The 20,690-nt window shown below is 36.2% G+C and overlaps 1 protein-coding gene across 1 annotated transcript in view; it reads left to right on the plus strand.

Moving 5' to 3' along the window:
* Window positions 1-20,433, plus strand: part of lmf1 (lipase maturation factor 1) — a 29,426-nt gene extending 8,993 nt beyond the window's left edge. The window contains exons 5-11 of the mRNA XM_033984557.2: window positions 3,914-3,979; window positions 12,245-12,412; window positions 12,862-13,042; window positions 14,652-14,805; window positions 16,592-16,775; window positions 17,921-18,033; window positions 20,121-20,433. Coding sequence (XP_033840448.1) covers window positions 3,914-3,979; window positions 12,245-12,412; window positions 12,862-13,042; window positions 14,652-14,805; window positions 16,592-16,775; window positions 17,921-18,033; window positions 20,121-20,307 — 1,053 coding nt within the window. The 3' untranslated portion in view covers window positions 20,308-20,433. The remainder of the gene's footprint in view (window positions 1-3,913; window positions 3,980-12,244; window positions 12,413-12,861; window positions 13,043-14,651; window positions 14,806-16,591; window positions 16,776-17,920; window positions 18,034-20,120) is intronic.
* Window positions 20,434-20,690: the final 257 nt, after the last annotated feature.

Here is a 20,690-nt window from a genome sequence, read left to right on the forward strand (position 1 = left end):
CACAGGAGCACCAGGAGCAGAGACACTGCAGACACTTCATGTGCCTGTGTCCACCCAGTGTCTTTATACTGTCCTCTACAGGTGTGTCCTCCAGGATTATGGGCAACAACAACAACAACAACACAGCACTATGCCCAAACTAAACATGGGCAGAGGCAAACCTCTCAGAACAAATAATATAGAAACAACAAGGTTATAAGCTTATAGTATCTAACTTAAACATTTGCTTTGTTCAAAATTACAGTTACGATTTCATCATTTCTTACTAGAGCTTCATAAGACATGCTCATAGGTACAATACAGGAAATGTTAAATGAATACAGACCATGTCCAGCAATCACCTGTGTCTATAAAGGCATCAAATGAATATGATTATTTTATATTTAACAAATTCAAATGCTCATGAGCCTTCAAAGAGCAGTGAAGTTGTTACTAAAAACAGACATACCATCTCCTGTATTAAATACTGAACAAAGAGGGAGACTCACATATGGTCAGAGGGAAATCCCATATATGCAGTAGACCAAGAGACGTTGGCATATAATATTGGCTAATTAATTAATAATTAGTAAATCAATTACATTCATTGTTGCCATCACTAGCAAGGCGGTTTTGAATAAACCATGTTCTCAGTTGCATTGTGAATGATCTGCTATAACAACACGTGAACATTAATATCAGTAACTTAAGCTGTATAATACATTTTGAAAAGATGCAGTATCTATCATCTAGGAAATATTGCTTTTTTTTTTTACTTAAAGATGCACTATGTCTCCATGGAGATTTATTTGCCTAGAATGTTCCACAGTATGGCATTAAATTTGTATATGTTGTATATTCAATTACAGGTATTTTTATTGCTCAATAATACCTTGAAACACAAGGCCTGACAGTGTCGCTCACTAATCTCCATGGAGATTGTTTCACCAAGAATGTTCCACAGTAAACTATGACAAGAGCTGGTGGCAGACCCTTCACCAGAAAAGTTACATAGCACCTGTTATTGAATATTAAAAGTAAAATATTGTCTTCTAGCACTATTGATGAAAAAAAAAAAAGCCAATCATTATTAAAAAAAAAAAAAAAAAAAAAGTAAAAAAATAAATAAATTATAGATAATTCCGGTTACAATTTGTGGTTAAATTATGTCATTTCTCGGAAGCTTTGTAAACATTTAAAAGTTTCCTGCTCTGGCTCAGTACATTGTGACTTGGATATTGGCAGAACATCTCCTTCTAAATATTATAGACGTGGAAAATGGCTTCACGGAATTTACTGTAGAGACGTGAGATGTGATCAGTTTTCAGTTAGTACAGGGGGTTGAACTGTGTCCTGAAAAGACATTGCATATTTTTATTCCTCCCATCGCTCTTCTTGATTTAGAAATGTGGATGAAGGGAGACAGGGATACTACTGTAGTGTAATTTACCACAAGTAGGGCTGGGTACGTTTTAAGGAATATTACTTGGTAGCGGTAGCTGAACAATATACTTTGTTTTGTACAATTTCCTGTATGAATCGTTATCCAGAGTAAAATAAAGGAATTATGTTCATACATTAATTGAATACCAGTTCTTTGAGGAAATATTACAGTTTTATTCCTGACCACACTGCAATAACTTTTTGTAGTGCTTACCCAGGACCTACTAGGCTTAAACATTTCTTTTTACTTACCAGTTTTTTATACAGTTTTTTCCCAGTACCAGTAGAACCTTAACTGTACTGTGGTTCTACCTTTAAACAGTACTCGGCCTCCCTCCCAAAAAATGTTAATGTACAATGTTGCAACACTTCCATAGTTTGTATCAATAATGAGTCATAATTAAACTTTCTACAGCTCAAATGTCATTGTGGTGCAGAAAACTATTCAACATTTTCCCACTAGTGTAAAGAAAAAGTACCCACGATAAATACTGACCCTGAAAAAGTATTGTTCCATCTATCATGTATTGAGCGATAAGTTGATATAGTATTTATCATGACAGGCCTACTTGGAATGTCCTTCTCACCTTTTTTGAGAATAACCTGATTGGCATAAGCGATGCAGCCGCTGTGTACAGATTTGTGTGAGTGCCCGCCAGTCCTGCAGCACCCTGCTTCATTGGGAATTTGTCTCCACTGATGCGCACCATATAGCTCTTACACTGATCACTCAGAGGGTCAGTGGACTTTTGCAGGAAACAAAATGTTCAGCTTAAATTTGTCAAGTTGACCCAACAATGACGTCTGCTGCAGAAAACAGAAATCCAGGACATTTTATTACATGCATTTTCATTTAGCACTTGTTTTTGGTAGGTGTTTGTCTTCATTTTATGTGCAGTGTGCATATTGCCTTTTTGACTTGAACACTGCTAACCCCTCTGCTCTGTGTAGCTTAGGTGGATGAGTTAAGTAATGTAGTGGAGGAGCTCATGACCAGATGATATTATCAGCTCAATGTGTGGGCACGGAGCAGACAGCAGCTCAACCTTCAGCCCATAGCTCACAGCTCAGAACCAGAATCTAATGTCCTGCACCTGTGTGGGAGCTCACCTGTTACAATGTTGGGGCTAAAATCTGTACACACATCCACCAGGGGGACCTGCCTCACACAAAAATCAAGCTCCCATAAATTCTTTATTAGATTAGATACATGATTTAAAGTTCAGATATGATGTTAAAAAGGTTAAAGTTAGGGTTTAGGTTACAGTTGGGCAGATAGAAACTATGGTTAACATTAGTGTAAGCTCCCTAGAAATAAATGAAAGTCAGTGTAGAAGCATGGAAACCCAACATAAGTGTGTACTTAACATTCTCTGCCAACCACATGACTCTATAGACATTTTGGTGTCTACGTCACGCTTGGTAACATCTCTTAATGTGAAGCAGCTCAACAATCTGCTGGCTAATGTGTGTGATGTCTGGGGTATTCAATTAGGAGACCGGTTACATTTGAAAATGTAAATGTCCACTTTTTTGTTTGCCACCTGATTGTCTCCACTGAGATGATATTGCTTTGACTTCATCTTCCACAACTCTGCATTAAACCTATCATTTTTTAAATTTTTTTTAATTTTTTTTTTTGTAAAGTACAGATGTTATGCTGCCTAAAAACATACATAAAAAACATGCATTCTTACTGTGAGTGGGCCGTTCCACAGAGCTGATCTGTAACTTGGCCTGGAGGCGTACTTGTCTGGAGACAATGTAATGCTTTTCTGTAGAATTCTTGGCAAAGAAATATCATCATCATGGAGATTCACCAGAAAAGTACTTTAGTACACCTATAATAGTAGTATAGTACACCTAGGCCTGTCACGATAACACATTTTTAAGCACAATATATCACGGCAGAGATATACTGTGATAAACAATAATATTGAAACCACTGCCACTGACATAGTAACAATAATGCAAGATAGACAGTATCATTCAAAAGACCTGAGCTGCAGCAAATAAATAATAGAATTAGACAAAAAAAACAACAACTGTATTACCACAAAAAAACATCACCATGTCAAAGCTCAAAACCAAAAAATGAATATTTTTTTTATTTCGAAAAAATTACAATGTGCCTTTTATTGTGGTTATAGATGTCACATTATTATCTTTTTAGATTAGAAAAATCATTTCCCTACATTATATCAGAAAGGTCAAACTAAGAGCTAAGAGTTTGAACTGAAACATTGTTTGTTCCTGATGTCAACAATAGTTATAATTTGATATTTTGACACCCAACTTTAGCATGAAAATGTATAAAATAATCTTGTAAAAGAAAACACATATTTTTATGTATTGTCTGGTATGCAATTTTAGCTTTGTTAATTTGTAAAAAACGTATAAATATTTAAATTACAAAGCATATATTCTCTCAGTCTTTCTTTGGAGTTATTTTCAGGCTGTTTACAGTGTCCTCTTGGCCTCTCTCTTTCAGGGCCTCATTAAAATCCGAGGTGACAAATGCTGGCGAGACCTCTCCTGCATGGACTACCACTACGAGGTAAGCACCTCCAGTCAATTATTAGCTAACCCTAGCTTAATGTATTAGTTAAAGAGCCTGATTTTTTTCCCTATGTATTTTAGGAATGTCGGTCCCACCCAGATATATTGTATCAGCAGCTCTTGAGGTCAGAATAAGTCCACCGTGTATTGTCTACATCTAATTATATACCGTTTATTGTCCGAGAATCAGGAAGTGAGCACTGGCATGCAAGTTATTGGGTTTATAAACGTATAATTATAGAGCTTTTGTATTGTCTGCGAACCAGAAAGTAAGCACTGTTAATATGCTAATTGTTGTTAGCAGTAGCATGACAGCAAAAGTGAAAAGTGCTTATAAACTCATCGTGATGAATAATTTGAATGTTTGGAATGTATAAGGTGAGGAATATCTTTGAACCACTGCAAACCAGAACCTAGACCATTTTTACTGTTTTTATGATGGCAAAAATTTGCTATAGCGCTTTAAACCAGGAAGACGCTAACACATGAAGAGCTTTTCTGTCATTAACATAAACTGCAAAGGTAATGAACGGCTGCAGTAGACCTCTTTAAATGAGTCTCACACCTCAAGATTTTCCCAGTGAAAAACACTAGAGCCAAAGGGGAAGCTGCAGGAATAACAGTTGGATGTAATTAACACAAGGCGCTAAACATGTGCTAATGTATGATGTAATATGTATCGGTATTACATAAGTTATTATAGTTATATTTTGTGTGGGAACAGTATTTCTACCCATTAACTACCTTGGATATTTGAATTGCAGTCAAAGCAGAAGAAAATGTACTGCCATGTGCAGCTGTAGTGAATGATACAAATACATCTATATGAATCTAAAATCTTTGTTTTAACCCTTGTGTTGTCCAGGGTCATTTATGACCCCAAAAGCAGAAAGCTGTCATTTCTTCATCAAATGGGTTGAAAATTGTTTATTTCTATCAATGATGACAATTGGAAAAATGTGATTGTATAATACGATTTGAATTTAAAAAAAAAACATTGAAATTGTTCTGGGATCAATTTGACCCCAATTTGTTTCTCTTATAACTCACCAATAAAATAGCATATTATTATCATTCTGGGCTCTATTTTTAGCCTGACTTCAGACTAATATACTGATATCAAATTTATTTTCCCTCTTTTATTTTGGCCAAGAGGCCTTGTTTTAGTAAAAAACAAACAAACAAAAAAAAACTGTGCATTTTGGACCACAAAATGTCATGTACCTCTTAATTTCCTGTATCACTGTATTTAAACACTATTTGGCCAATTGGTAAGTCAGCTTGATTATGTGAAAAAAGGGCATTTTTTGACATTTTAAGGCCCTATAACACTGAAATTACATGACAGTACTTGACAAAAAATATTTGGTGAATTAGAAGGTGGGAGCAGTCTAAATTTATTGTAGGTGCTGTTTTTGAAAAATGTCAGATTTTTGAATGAGAGTAAAAAATTATGTTAAAGCTCCAGACTCACAATTTTTATGAAATATACATTTTATAGGACCTCATTTATATGGGCCCAAAACCTCTGCAAAACCCAGTGTTTACGTATAGCCAGGTGGTGTTTTTTCCTCACAAATCCACCTTTATTTTTGGAAAAAAATGCTTTTTGATGCAAATTTTAATCCAACAGAGTTTTGCATCTTAATTTATGATCTTTGATGAAATTCTTGAATGATCAGAGCCATTTGATTGTGCATAGACTGTCCATAGACACGAGCTGGTTTCCTGCTGTTTGACTGTTCAGAGCCATTTGACTTTGCAGCTTATCATTTCATCAAAGGTCATAAATTCTGATTCAGTTTTGAATAATTATTGAAGGATTTATATTAAAAAAATGCATTTTGCGTTTTGCATTTGGCTAGAATTTAGTGAACGAGAATCAGTCCATTATTAGTGTAACTTGGGGCTTTTGTTTTCAACCTGAGGAGTCGATCGTAGAAATGTTCATTTTTAATTACCGTATTTTCTGGACTATGAGTCATTTTTTCATCAGTCATGTCCCGGGGTGCGACTTATACTCAGATGTGACTTATATGTGAAATTATCCAAGTATAGAATTTCACATCTCCATTATTGTCACACTGACAACTGTGCGAGGGCACTCTAGGCTTGTTTACAGTATGACAGCCATCTTCCCCCGGAGCAGGTGGAGTTGTTCAGAAGCGAAAGCGAGGAGGAACAATTCAGTGGATTTAATGATTTGGAGTAAGATCCAGAGTAAACTTGTTAGCTTGTTTTTTATGCTTTAGTTATCTGATTAACTGTTAATATCTTACGTTAACAAACCAGACATATATTCAATTTGTTATCTATGTGTACTGTAACGTATGTTTTTTTCTTAATTATTACGCATTTTTTCACTGGTGTGACTTAAACTCAGGAGCGACATATAGTCCCCAAACACGAGCTGGTCTTCTGCCAGAATCTTCTGCAGAATCAAATGACTCTCATTCAATAATTTCATCATAAATTAAGATGCAAAACTCTGTTTTTAATTATTTTTGAGGAAATTTGAATCAAAAAGCTCATTTTTTCCAAAAATGGATTTGTGAAGAAAGATGTATATTTGTGAGGAAATGTATATATTTCATAAAAGTTGTGAGTCTAGAGTTTGAATGTAGTTGGTATGAAAGGCCAAACTCAGAAACTGAGGGAGAATTCACTGAATCTCATTGAAATGAATGAGAAAATGCGCTAATTGGAGCTTCAACATAATTTTTTGCTCTCATTCAAAAATCTGACATTCTTCAAAAACAGCACCTGCATTAAATTTAGACCCATCCCACCTTCTAATTCACCAAATATTTTTTTTCCGAGTACAGTCATGTAATTTCAGTGGCCTTAAAATGTTAAAAATGCACTTTATTCACATAATTAAGGCCTATTGACTAAATATATAAAAGTAAGAGAAATGTGGTATCAGTGCTTCAAAATTATAAAAAATATTATTTTAGAGGACATTTTGAGGTTGAGGCATTTTTTTTAAACTAAAATATGACTTCCTAGCCAAAATAAAAAACAAACAAATAAATAAATTTGATATCAGTCCATTAGTCTGAAGTCTGGCTAATAACAGAGCCCAAAATTTACCCTCTCAAACTTAAATTAGTTAAAATATATGACATACACAATTTGTAAATTTGCTAATTGCAGCCTTTCAAATAGTTATTTTGATGCTATTCTCTTAACTCTGTCTTTTGATTACAATTTGATAGTTTTGCACATGTAGTAAGCAAAAATCACTTCCCTTAACTTGAGTCTCTTACATACACTAAAAACGTCCAATTTCCCAGCCGTTTTAACCCTCTAAACACTATCTTCATTCAACCTGTGCTTCACACATATTGAACACATTTACAACTACACATTTGTTAGCTCCTTGACTTTGCTGTGCTTCTCGCATTTTAGTAAACTACTGGTTAAATGTTGTTTCAATCTTTCTCAAACAACGGCCGTATAGATGCAGAGCCAGTAGGTTTGTTATTCTTTCCCCCTCTCCTATTTCTGGGTCGTGTTTATTTTTTCACCACCTTACCTAACTCTATTTGCGCATTAGCTTTTACAGGGTTTACACGCAGCTAACATCCACACACAGCTAATGATTTGTACATACTAGCATAAGGCCCCAGTGTATGTCGCCGTGTAGGCTGGGTTTCCTTCATTTAAATAATTTTCCGACTTTATTTAAGGCTACTGAAATGACTCTCCACTCCAAGATTGTCAAGGAGTAGAATTTTCCCACTGTGACTGTTGCATACGGGAATTAAAAATGTGAAAAACAGAACTAGTTAATTTTAAATTTAATTTGCAGTGGTCCAAAGTTATTCCTCACTTACTTTATGCATTCCAAGAATCCTAATGAGTTTATAAGCACTTCTCACAACTCTGAGACCAGAGTAGAGTATTGCTGTCACAATACAATGACTATCTTCCTGATCATTGGACAATAAAACGGTTTCTAATTAGATGCAGACACCACGCAACTGACTCACGCCACCCCAAGAGCTGCGTATACATATACATGTATATCTGTACTGGGCCAAGACACATTTTGCACATATATATGGGAAAAAATCTGTTACAGACCCTATAGACAATGTACCATTTTTACTATCTTAAAAACATGAGAAACAGAACTAGTTCATTGTAAACAGTTTGCAGTTGTCCAAAGTTATTCTTCACTTATGCATTCAGAACATCTTAATTCACTGCAATGAGTTTATAAGCACTTTTCACAACTCTGAGACCAGAACTTTGTTATCACAGTAAAGCTAACAGCAACAATTAGCATACTAACATGCACTTCCTGATTATTTGACCATAAAGCGGTATATGCACACAGAAGGCATATACCGTATTTTCCAGACTACAAATTACTCCGGGGTATAAGTTGCACCAGCCAAAAAATGCATAATAATGAAGACATGTATATGTCGCACTGGACTGTAAGTTACATTTTTTGGGGGAAATTTATTTTAGAAAAACTGAAATGGTAAATGGTCACATTTTTCCACCTTCAAGTTGCCCAAAGCGTTTTACAACAAGGAACCACTCACCCATTCACACACCAGTGTACACAGACACTGAGGGTGAGGTGAGTTAGGTGCCTTGCCCAAGGACACAACGACAGCATTCATCTGTGTGAGCTAGAATCGCACTCTACCAATGATGTTTATGTCGAGAGCGGGATTTGAACCGCCAACCTTCGGATCAGTGGACAAACACTCTACCAACTGAGCTACTGTCGCCCGACAACCAAGAAAAGACATTTTATCTTTAAAGGGAAGTTATAATAATAACAATAAAATAGAGACCAACAGGCTGAATATCTGTACAGCACGCTAATGTAACACATTTATATTTATTCAGCTACATGAAGCATAGACAGAACTGAACACGTGTCTCGTTTGTTAACGTAAGATATTAACGTTAATATATATATATATATATATATATATATATATAGATAGATAGATAGATAGATAGATAGATAGATAGATAGATAGATAGATAGATAGATAGATAGATAGATAGATAGATAGATATGTTAATCAGATAACTAAAGCATAAAAAACAAGCAACAAGTTTACTCTGGATCTCACTCCAAATCACTAAATCCACTGAATTCTTCATCCTCGGTGTCGCTTCTGAACAACTCCACCTGCTCCGGAGGGTAGATGGAGCGCTGCTTCCGTGTAGCTGTCATCAGACTCAGCAGAATACAATTTTCTTTTAGGGGCAGCACACGGTTGTTAATGTGACTGTTCACAACCTATATTAGAGTTCAAAAGAGAAGAGAAGACAAGAGAGATTATTGTGTCTCAATATTGAGGAGAAAGAGCGGAGAGGCAAAAAACCCCAGTTACAAACCACCACCCTCTCTGGGGCCCAAACCGTCTTTCACCTCCTTTATTAAAATTAGGGAACCCTAGTTACATACACATCTGAAGGGGGGGAGGGGCAAGCAGTGTAAAAACATATGACGAAATTCACAGAGAAATATATTTTGTTTTTGCATTTCCAGAAGGTCACTCTTTCCACAAAACATCCTCCCATGATGTTTCTGTTTCGGTTTCACAGTGACCTTCTTCCCGTGGGATCCTGCACTTTCAAAAGACATTTTCTGCAAGACTCAAGAACAAACATTAGTGCAGATTACATAGTTTACATAGTTGAATATAATGACTAAATAAAGTAGTGAACTGACTATAACTAATAGTAATGACTAAATAAAGAGTGAACATTACATTACAGTACCTTTAAAATGAACAGTGAGATAAAATATATATTTTGAATCCATCAGTGACAGTAATGAAGATGTGAAATTATATATTTTAATAATTTCACATATAAGTTACATCTGAGTATAAGTCGCACCCCCGGACAAACTATGAAAAAACAGTGCGACTTATAGTCCAGAAAATACTGTACTGACCTCAAGAGCTGCTTACACAATATATCTGTATTGGGGCAAGGCACATTTGGCTCAAATGTATGGGAAACAAATCAGTCACATGGCCTTTAATATTACTAAATGATCCAGTATGTTTTAAAAAGTTTTAGATTCCCAGCACATTTAGAAGGTTGTGGTTGTAACATTGCATGTGAAAGTTGTAAATGTATTTAAATGTATCCAGTGTTTAACGATGCAATAGGGAGTACTTAATCCATGACCATAGTGGGTAATTGAACCTCTCAGAAATGAACAGGTTACTTGCAAGCACTTGTTCCCCTTTATGACAACATTATAAACGATTTAAAAGACCTATATTATATTATGCAGGACAGACTTTAAGCCTATTTTAATGTTCCCTCCAGGGCTGAACAATCTATTGCAACAATATCATTATCGCAATATTGAGCATACTTATCGTGTTTTTCTCATATCGTACATATCAACACATGGTTGAGCAATCTGAAATGCTGTAGCCATCTCATTCTCGAGAGCAAAAAAGCCTTATACACTTACACTTTAATATAGACTCTTTTTATGAATTGTTCCTATGTGTTCCTTTCATCTTCTCTGCACTTGCTCAAATTATTTATAGTGGATCACTTTCTAATAATAACCAACTGTTGCCAGCAGAAGGCACCAGGACTACTCAAGACTTGTAATTAAGGCTAAATTACTTGTACTGTTTTGTTCATACATATACACATGTGGACAAAATTGTTGGTACCCTTCGGTTAATGAAAGAAAAACTCACAATGGTCACAGAAACTACTTGAATCTGACAAAAGTAATAATAAATAAAAAATCTATAAAATTTAACCAATGACAGTCAGACATTACTTTTCAACCATGCTTCAACAAAATTATAAAAAAAAAATTAACTCATGAAACAGGCCTGGACAAAAATGATGGTACCCTTAACTTAATATTTTGTTGCACAACCTTTTGAGGCAATCACTGCAATCAAACGATTCCTGTAACTGTCATTGAGACTTCTGTACCTCTTAGCAGGTATTTTGGCCCCCATGGTCCTCATGAGCAAACTGCTCCAGTTCTCTCAGGTTTGAAGGGTGTCTTTTCCAGACGGCATGTTTCAGCTCCAGGGCTCATAGAAGGGTTAGGGTTAGGGTTAGGCCACATAGAAGGCTCAGGTCAGGGCTCATAGAAGGCCACTTTAGAATAGTCCAGTGTTTTCCTCTTAGCCATTCTTGGGTGTTTTAGCTGTGTGTTTTGGGTCATTGTCCTGTTGCAAGACCCATGACCTGCAACTGAGACCAAGCTTTCTGAAACTGGCCAGCACACTTCTCTTTAGAATCCCTTGATAGTCTTGAGATTTCATTATACCCTGCACAGATTCAAGACACCCAGTGCCAGATGCAGCAACGCAGCCCCAGAACATAACAGAGCCTCCTCCATGTTTCACAGTAGGGACAGTGTTCTTTTCTTGATATGCTTAATTGTTCCGTCTGTGAACATAGAGCTGATGTGCCTTGGCAAAAAGTTCCAATTTTGTCTCATCTGTCCATAGGACCTTCTCCCAGAAGCTTTGTCGCTTGTCAACATGTAGTTTGGCAAATTCCAATCTGGCTTTTTTATGATTTGTTTTCAACAATGTTGTCCTCCTTGGTCATCTCCCATTAAGTCGACTTTGACTCAAACAACGACGGATGGTGCGATCTGACACTGATGTTCCTTGAGCTTGAAGTTCATCTTTAATCTCTTTAGAAGCTTTTCTGGGCTCTTTTGTTACCATTCGTATTGTCTGTCTCTTTGATTTGCTGTCAATTTTCCTGGGTTGGCTACAGTCCCATGGATCTTAAATTTCTGAATAATATGTGCAACTGTAGTCACAGGAACATCAAGCTGCTTGGAGATGGTCTTATAGCCTTTACCTTTAACATGCGTGTCTATAATTTTTCTCAGGATAATTTTTCTAATATCCTGAGACAACTCATATTAAGGGTACCATCATTTTTGTCCAGGCCTGTTTCATGAGTTTATTTATTTTTTTATAATTCAATTAATTTTATAATTGAAGCATGGTCGAAAAGCAATGTCTGACTTTCATTGGTCAAATTTAATAGAATTTGTATTTATTATTTCTTTTGTCGGATTCAAGTTGTTTCTGTGACCATTGTGAGTTTTTCTTTCATCAACCAACGGATACCAACAATTTTGCCCAAGTGTGTATGTTAAGTATAAGTAGTAAAGCTTGATGCATCAATGTTAAGGTATTCAATATTTTTTCATATGATGATATAAAAAAAAATCTTATTTTAAAATCTTGCATGGGTTAATATTCTCCAGACGCAGCCCGTTCCAAACCCGATGTCGTACTACCTGCACCGCTCCCCCTGGTGGTTCCATCGCTTTGAGACTCTGTCCAACCACTTCATCGAGCTCATCATGCCTTTCTTCACCTTCATGGGCCGCAGGATGTGCCTGATCAGCGGTGCCATACAGATCCTATTTCAGGTCATTTACATTTTCAATAATACCAACAACTTCCTGTGGTGAATATTTATCATAGTTTTACATCATTTAAGTGGCAGTTTGTTGATAAAAAGTTGAGAAGAAAATACAGGAAGTTGCCCTGAGTTCTAAAACTTTATCAATTTTCCCCAAATCCGTAAATCATCTGCTGTCAAATTTCATTCATTAAAACTTGCTGAAGTCACCATTTTATCATGGTTCATTCCCTCTGTTGCCCGTAGATGGCATTCTTCTCACATCGAATCCAAGTATGGGGTCCACGGTGCAAAATAATTTGTGATTCCAATACATTGGCAGTATTTTAACTTCTAAAACATGAAATGCCAAAATAAAAATAAGCTTGTTTAGCGTAAAAAATAATAGCATAATATTTGTGCTCATCAAAGTTCTCCCTGTGTCATATGTTCTAACAGTGGTCTGTTGTGTTGTAGGTAGTCTTGATCATCAGTGGGAACCTGAGTTTTCTGAACTGGCTGACCATCGTTCCCAGTCTGGCCTGTTTCGACGACGCATCATTGGCGTTCATGTTTTGGTCTTCAGGCGGAGCCAAGAAGACGGTGCTGAAGATACAGGAAGAGACTACAGCTGGACACACACCAGAGCCCACAAAAGGTACAAGTCTGCTAGGAAAATGCAAGGTTTTGTTGCAGCAAGATGGTAGACAGCATGATGTTTGTTTATAAAGAATGAAATTACTTATTTTTTTTAATCTGTTTTTAAAGGAGCATTATGTAACTTTTTTCTGCCAATTCAAATCAATATAGGTATCTTGCATTCGTACTGTGAGCAGGATTGCCTTTCCACAGATCTAACTTTTAACTTGACCTGGCAGCATCACCTACTTGGCTTTGGTCCACTTAAATCATCTCCATGGAGACAAACAGGTGCCAGTAGGCCAAGTTAGAGGTCAGATTTGTGGAGAGGGGACTTCCCTCACTGTAAAAATGAAAGATGGATCATTTTACCCATACCAGAAAAGTTACATAGTGTTCCTTTAAAATGATTCAAAACAAAAATTTGCAAGTTATTTCATATTCTATAAACATGGATCAGGTATTTTTTAAACAAATATTTTTTTTTCAATAAAAACACCTGTACTTGGGGAAAAAAGGCAAGACAAATATGTTGGATAGATAGCAGGTGGCCGGCCCTCCATAGAAAAGTTACACAGCACACCTTTAACATTTTCAAGTCTATCAGTTAAGCTAGAACGCACCACTGAATTTATTAGACTAACACATTTACCGGTCCTGTATTTTTATTGCTCTATGGCTAGAAAGAAGATTAACACTTGGCAGGCCGGTAGCTGGGAAAACTCTGACGCGATATTAGTCATTTAATACTACGCTGCTTTCATTTGTCCAATATGGGCTTGTAAAACATGCTAAAAGCTAGCAGCCACTTCTCTAATTGGTCTCATTGGAGCTGTTAGCGTCTTTTATGCCAATGCTAAAACGCACCATCTACCTGCGCTGTGAGAAGCATAATAGCTTTAGCAGGAACTTGGACATTTTAGGTAGGATTATGGTGATGCGTTTAACATACAGACAGACACAGGTGAGGAACAATTTGGGTAGCTATTAGTGAGATCATGGGTCATTGCTTTTCCACTTCACCCACATAGAAAGCTAGCTAGCGATCCTAAAAACACTATTCCATAGTAAAAGAGACACGCACAAACATGTCACCCTGATTTAGTGGTTCATTTGAGATTTTCCCATGGCTAAATAACAGTATGAATGCAGCTATGAGATGTAAACAAATTTTGAATAGTCCTGAAGGCTGGGCGAAACTTATTTACATGCAGTCAGAGTTGTAGCAATAAATAAGACTAGCTGAGATTAAAATGGCCGTACCTTATTTCTTCATGTAATAAATTTTTTTCTGTCTTGCTCCAGTACATATATGGTAAAAGCCTAGGTCTATGGTCTTAGAATCAGAACACAGTGGTCTCAATTTGTTCTCATTATTCAGAGTTTTAATTGCCTGCAAACCAAGACGTAAGTAGTGTTAACATGCCCTGTGTTGTTAGCAGTAGTATAATAGCAGAAAGCTCTTATAAACTCATTGCGGTGAATAATTAGGATGTTCAGAATGCATAAGGTAACTGAGGAATAACTTTGGATTACTGCAAATGAACTAATTCAGTTTTTCACATTTTTTAAGACCGTAAAAATCAAATACACCACCTTTAAATGTTGTGTTGTTGTGTCTGTCCAAGGTATGCTGATTCGCAGAGTGGTTAACATCTCGCTGGGCATTCTGATTGGCTTCCTGAGCGTTCCCGTGGTGATGAACCTGATCAGCTCCAGACAAGTGATGAACACCTCATTTGATCCACTGAGAATAGTCAATACATACGGAGCGTTTGGGAGGTACTGTCATTAACCCTTTAAGGACTGAGCACACTATGGGCCAGTATAGGTCACCTAGACTTTTATATTTTTGTTAGCCATAAAAATCATATTAAAGGAAGTATCAGAATTTACTGCATTTTTTTACACATCTACTTCTATTTTACACTTTCATCCGTATTTTTTCTTTTACGCATCGAATAAATGACTGGGAAAATCCCCGCAGCACCCGCGCTCTCATTCGTCACCTTCGCGGAGCAACAGAGGCAGATTACCGTAACTGACGGAAAAATATTTAAATAGCCCCGTGCCCCTGCTTTGAGACGCCGTTTGAATTTACATGAGAGCACGACTGGTTGCGGAGTTATTCTGCTGGAAAGTCCGCATTCGCGCGCTATCTCCGACGATAGGATCCGACGCTATAGGGTTAACATGGCCTGACTGACATTTCTGTTTTCATCATTTTTAAGCCTCAAAATCCATTCTTAGAAACAAGTAAAAGTCATAAAAAGGTAAAAAGTAGTAAAAAATTGCATTATTAATTTTCTGTTGGTAAACAATACTTACTTTAAATCATTGCCCTTTAACACAAAAAATACTTCTCCCTTCTCGTCTTCTCCCTTTTCCCCGGATTTGTTTAATTGGGCAGCCCTATTTTGCATATTTTAGGCTACTATAAAAATACAAAGGTAAAATAAACTAGAAAAGGCCATATTTTATAGATTTTTCCTCAGCAAGAATATCTGCACTGGATTGAAGATGAAATTCAGAGAATGGAATGTGTTAAACGTCTTTTTTTTACTTTTTACTATGTCAGAAAATTACAGCATTATTCAAGTTAATTTTGAAGATTACATTTGTTCTGATTTTGCAACAAAAAGAACTTATCAAATATCAAGGACAGTGAGCTATGTATAAAACTGTTTCTATATGAGAAGGCTACACATTATATTATATTCTCCTATATTATCTCATAAAGTGGCACAATCACATTTTTTGGTGGTGGCATGTCACCTGTATGATTCTGTGGAAATAAATCATACTTCAGAACATCTACAGAGATGGATAGAAGTCTGTGGAAGATTATAGCCAAAGGAGTCATGTTTGTGGAGATGTAAGTCAGCTTAAACTGGGACTATAACTGTATAAAACATTTGTATGACTTTCCATGTTCATTTTGATCTATATGTAATGTTATTCCTCAGTAAATTGCGCAAGATAATTTCCCCTGTGAGAAATTAAACATTTCTCTTTTATTTAAAGTCACAGTATGTCTCTTTTTATCCCATTATGAATGAGTTTATGGCATTAAAATACCTAGAAAAAACATGCGCCCATACTGTGAGCGGGTTTGCATCTCCACCTGTTTCTTGTTTGGATGAGGGATGATGATGTTTGAATAGGGCCTAGGAGAGACCACTAAAACACTCAAACATGCATGGATGACATGTAAAACCTCTTCAGGAATGTTTTCAATGAGCGGCATGTGCTTTAACATGGTAGAAAACGTGATTCTGTGTCATATCCCCTCCTTAACATGCCCTGTTTGAGTGTAGCCATTTCTGTCTTATTTGGCGCGGAGGAGCTTGTTTCCATGGAAATGTTGTTCCTTTGGCGATAATATTCCACAGAATGGCATAAAACTTCTATCTCCACGGAGAATGTTCCAAAGTATGTTTTTAACTTTCTATTTCCATGGAATCCTGCAGTTGATGTGCCACCTCCAGAACCTTACATACTTTTACCTTTAAATTATACATGTTTTTCTTTTTTTGTAATAAATAAACAATCCATATTCTTTGTCCAGTATCACGAAGGAGCGCACAGAAGTGATCATCCAGGGCACGGTGGCTTCAGACCCCAAAGACCCCAGCGCTGTGTGGGAAGAGTATCAGTTCTTCTGTAAACCTGGGGACCTCTACAGGCGACCATGTGTCATATCACCCTACCACTACAGGCTCGACTGGCTCATGTGGTTCGCTGCTTTTCAGGTATAATTACTTAAAGGTGCACTATGTAACTTTTATCTGATGGAGGTACCACATCTATTGTGAAATATTGAGCTTTGCTTGAAATGTTCCACAATATAGCATTAAACTTATCTATCTTTGTGGAGGCAAGCAGGTGAAGCTACCAAATTACAGGTCAGATCTCTGAGAGGCGAACCTGCTCAAAGAAAGTATGCATGCAGATTTTTAGCAATATAAAACACCTGCAAGTTAGATGCTAGATAAGATCTAGTCTTTCTGTGTAACATTCCAGGTAAAACAATAACCTGTCCATGGAGACAATCAGGTAGCAGACCCCTACCACCAAAAAGTTACATAGTGCGCCTTTAAAATCATAATCATGACTATTAGAAGTCTTAACTATAGTTATTCACTTTTAAGCCCAGAATAAACATGTGTTTACAACATTTTCTACCAAGTTAAGTTTAAAGTTGCACTATGTAACTTTTGTGGCGCGAGGTTCGCAGCCTACTTGTGCTCATGGAGATCTTCTTGCTTTGGTATTAAACTTATTTATCTTGTCTTCATTAATTACTAGTGTTTTTTTACTAAAAAAATACTTGAAAAATATGCATTCTTACTGTGAGCAGTGTCACCTCTCAAGAGATGTGACCGGTAAATTAGCTTGGAACCTGTTTCCCAGGGAGATGGATGTGCTGCTGTCATTAGGTAACATTCCAGGTAAAGCAATGACATCTCCATGAAGACAAGAAGATGGTGTGGCTCCCACCAGAGAAGTTACACTAAGCACTTTTTAAATTATGATCAGTTAATGTCTTAATCCATTGATAATAATGCAAAGTAGGAATATATTGAAAAACAATCTGAAATAGTGTGAAAAACCAAAACGATTACTACTAATTTTGTGTATCTAAGGGTAACTATTAAAATGTATTTTTTTCTACTATTGTATTCTCATTTACTTGTCTATAAGATTGCTATTGCATGTCAACTGCTCAATTCCAATCCAAATCACTGCTGCATATCGCCGCAAGAGGGCAGCAGTTTACTTTACATACAGTCTGATCGCCCTCTGTGACATAATATAATCTTTAGCCATTGTTGGTTCAGGATAAGGTTAAGAGGAATTTTAATTGAAAATTCTTTCCATTTTCATATTGTTGCAGACATATGAGCAGAATGAATGGGTCATCCACCTAGCAGGACGTCTTCTCTCTAACGACAGCACCGTGCTCTCACTGATGGACCACAACCCATTTGAAGGCAGAGCGAACCCCAGGTAAACTCCATGACCATGAATAGAAAATATAATACCATAATATTATATAAGCGTATATAAGTAGCCGTCAACAATGTAATTTATGTATTTCATAACCACCCAGAGTCCACATCTATATTTAATGCCTTTAACAATATAGTTTTCCCCATCTGCTAACAGCTTATAGGGCCAAAAGAATATTGGAACGTTAACTGTGTAAGTAGTGCTATAAGCATGAGATATATAGAGCCTGTTTTCAATACACTGTAAATCAGTCATGTTGATTTACATTTTAGTCTAATTTGAGTCCTGAGTGCTAGGTTTGTCTTTTCTACTTTCTACTACTGCAAAATATGGCATTTTAATTTTAATTAAAAAATCTAATCTTATAAAAACCTAAATTACCACCATTATTTTTTGTTATAAGTGAGAGTTGTTCTCAATAATGAAACCTTTTCAAATATATTTCTAATCATTATAGGTGCACTATCTAACTTCTATGTAGAGCTAGTTATTCCATTATTATCATGATTATTATTATTAGTAGTAGTAGTGTCATTTATATTATTTTTTGCAATAAAAAACATTTGTAATTTAATAAATGCAAAAGAGATGAGTCTTATGCCATACTGTGGAACAATCTTGGCAAAGAAGTAACATTTACATGGAGACAAGCAAGTAGCAAACCTCTTAACGGTGCACCTTTAATGTCAACTATCTGGACACGATTGACCAACCTCAATTGTCTCCACTGTGTAAACCTTTAATAATACAGTTTATTGCATTATTGAGAGGACATTGTTTGGCACATTTAAGCAGTCGCTGAGCCAAAACAGTGCATTTCTTGCTCCTAATGTGCTGTCAGGATGATGAGCGGTGTTGGCCTGCCTTGGAGATTCAGACTGAATGAAAAGGACTTTGAGCTTCTATAAACAAATATAATCCTGGCCCTTTGACTCCCTGACACACAGTAAAACACACATGTGGCCACACAGACAGAAGAGCTAAATTTAGACATACTTCAAATGTTAACGTTTTTATTCTTAATTTCAATGTATTTCAGCAAGATGTGTCTTTTCCTAGAAATTTATTATATAAACAGGTCAAAAAAAATTTGCTGTGTATTTGTTGCGTTTAATTATAAAGAGTTTTGTTTTCAGCTAATCAGGAAGTATACTCTTAGTGTGCATGTTAGTTGCCGTTTGTGCGCTTTTAAGACACAAAAAAATCAGGGACAGCATCTTTTAACTGCATAGCCTCTTGGACACAAATAAGTACTGTATTTACATTCTCTAAGACATTTGCGGTAAAATGAGTGTGAGATGTAATATGACGTTTGATTACAAATAAGAATGACTCAAAAGGTTATAATTGGCATATTACAAAGGTTACAATTATTTATGTTATGTGTCCATGTGGTCATTTATTTATTTTTAATTTTTTTTATATAGGAGTACATGAGATTCTCAAATTTGACAATGCAAAAGCTAACATGAGTTTCATAAGAGTCTAATGGTGAACGCTGCTCCGCCCTGTACCGGCCTTGGCACTTTGACAATTTTCTGAATGAAATAAGAAAATACTTCAGAGCGTATCTTGAACATTTTAATCTTCCTTGTTAAGTTATTATGTTGATTTATAAATTATGCCTCCTAAAAAAAACAGTTCACACAGAGAAATCTTAAAATTTGGTTTTCTAGTTGATTAAATGTATAAAAACTGTTAGCATAATATGTTTGTAAATCAGCTGAAAGTGTTAACAGTGAGATAAAATTAAAAATAGTGCTGTCACCAGGCAAAATTGTACATTTTGAAACGCCTTTCAGTATTACTATGATAAAAAAAAAAAAACACGGTGAATAAGAATGTAAATTTCAACATAAATGTGGTGTTGCTCAGGTTCTGATGAAGCTCAACATCATTCTAAAACTGTTCAGGAAAGGTAAAATGTCCTGTTCTTGTGATTTTAGTTATTTAGTATTAATACGTGCTCAAATTAGTATCAAGTTTCAATAGTAGTTTTAGTATCAATAAATATCAGATTACCAATTTTTCGACGACTCTTAATATTTCCCACTTTCACATTTACTGCATTTTGTTTCCCTCAGGTGGGTGCGAGGAGAGCACTACATCTACAAGTTCAGCAGACCACGTAGCACCAGTGCAGCCCAGGGGAAATGGTGGATCAGGAAGAGGATTGGACCCTACTTCCCCCCGGTCGACCTGGAAGGACTCAGAGGGTACTTCCAGTCCCGGAACTGGCCCCACCCACATGTGCCAGGACACCGGAGTTAGCTAGCACCCTGCCCTGGCTAACACTACATGACCAAGAGATGCTATCACATCTGATACTGTAGTCAAGAAGTAGTCTGGGATTCTTAATGGACTGAATTGTTTTAATGAATGTTCTAAATGCCAAATAACTGGAATTTGTAAAACCTCTAAGTGTGATTTTTATTTATTATTATTATTTTTTAATTAAAACATATTGTAAGAAAATAAATGAAACTTTCTGTAGATTTTTTGGTACATATTTGACATATTGTGATGTTGCAATATCTTAGGTACCTAAAATCCATTGCGTAACTTTTCACCTGCTTGTTTCAATCGATGTGTTGTTGTTTTGCCCCAGAATGTTTCACAGCATAGCATTAAAGGTGCTCTACCTGATTTTGACT

The sequence above is a fragment of the Periophthalmus magnuspinnatus genome, chromosome 19 (assembly GCF_009829125.3).
Source record: "Periophthalmus magnuspinnatus isolate fPerMag1 chromosome 19, fPerMag1.2.pri, whole genome shotgun sequence".
Lineage (NCBI taxonomy): Eukaryota > Metazoa > Chordata > Actinopteri > Gobiiformes > Gobiidae > Periophthalmus > Periophthalmus magnuspinnatus.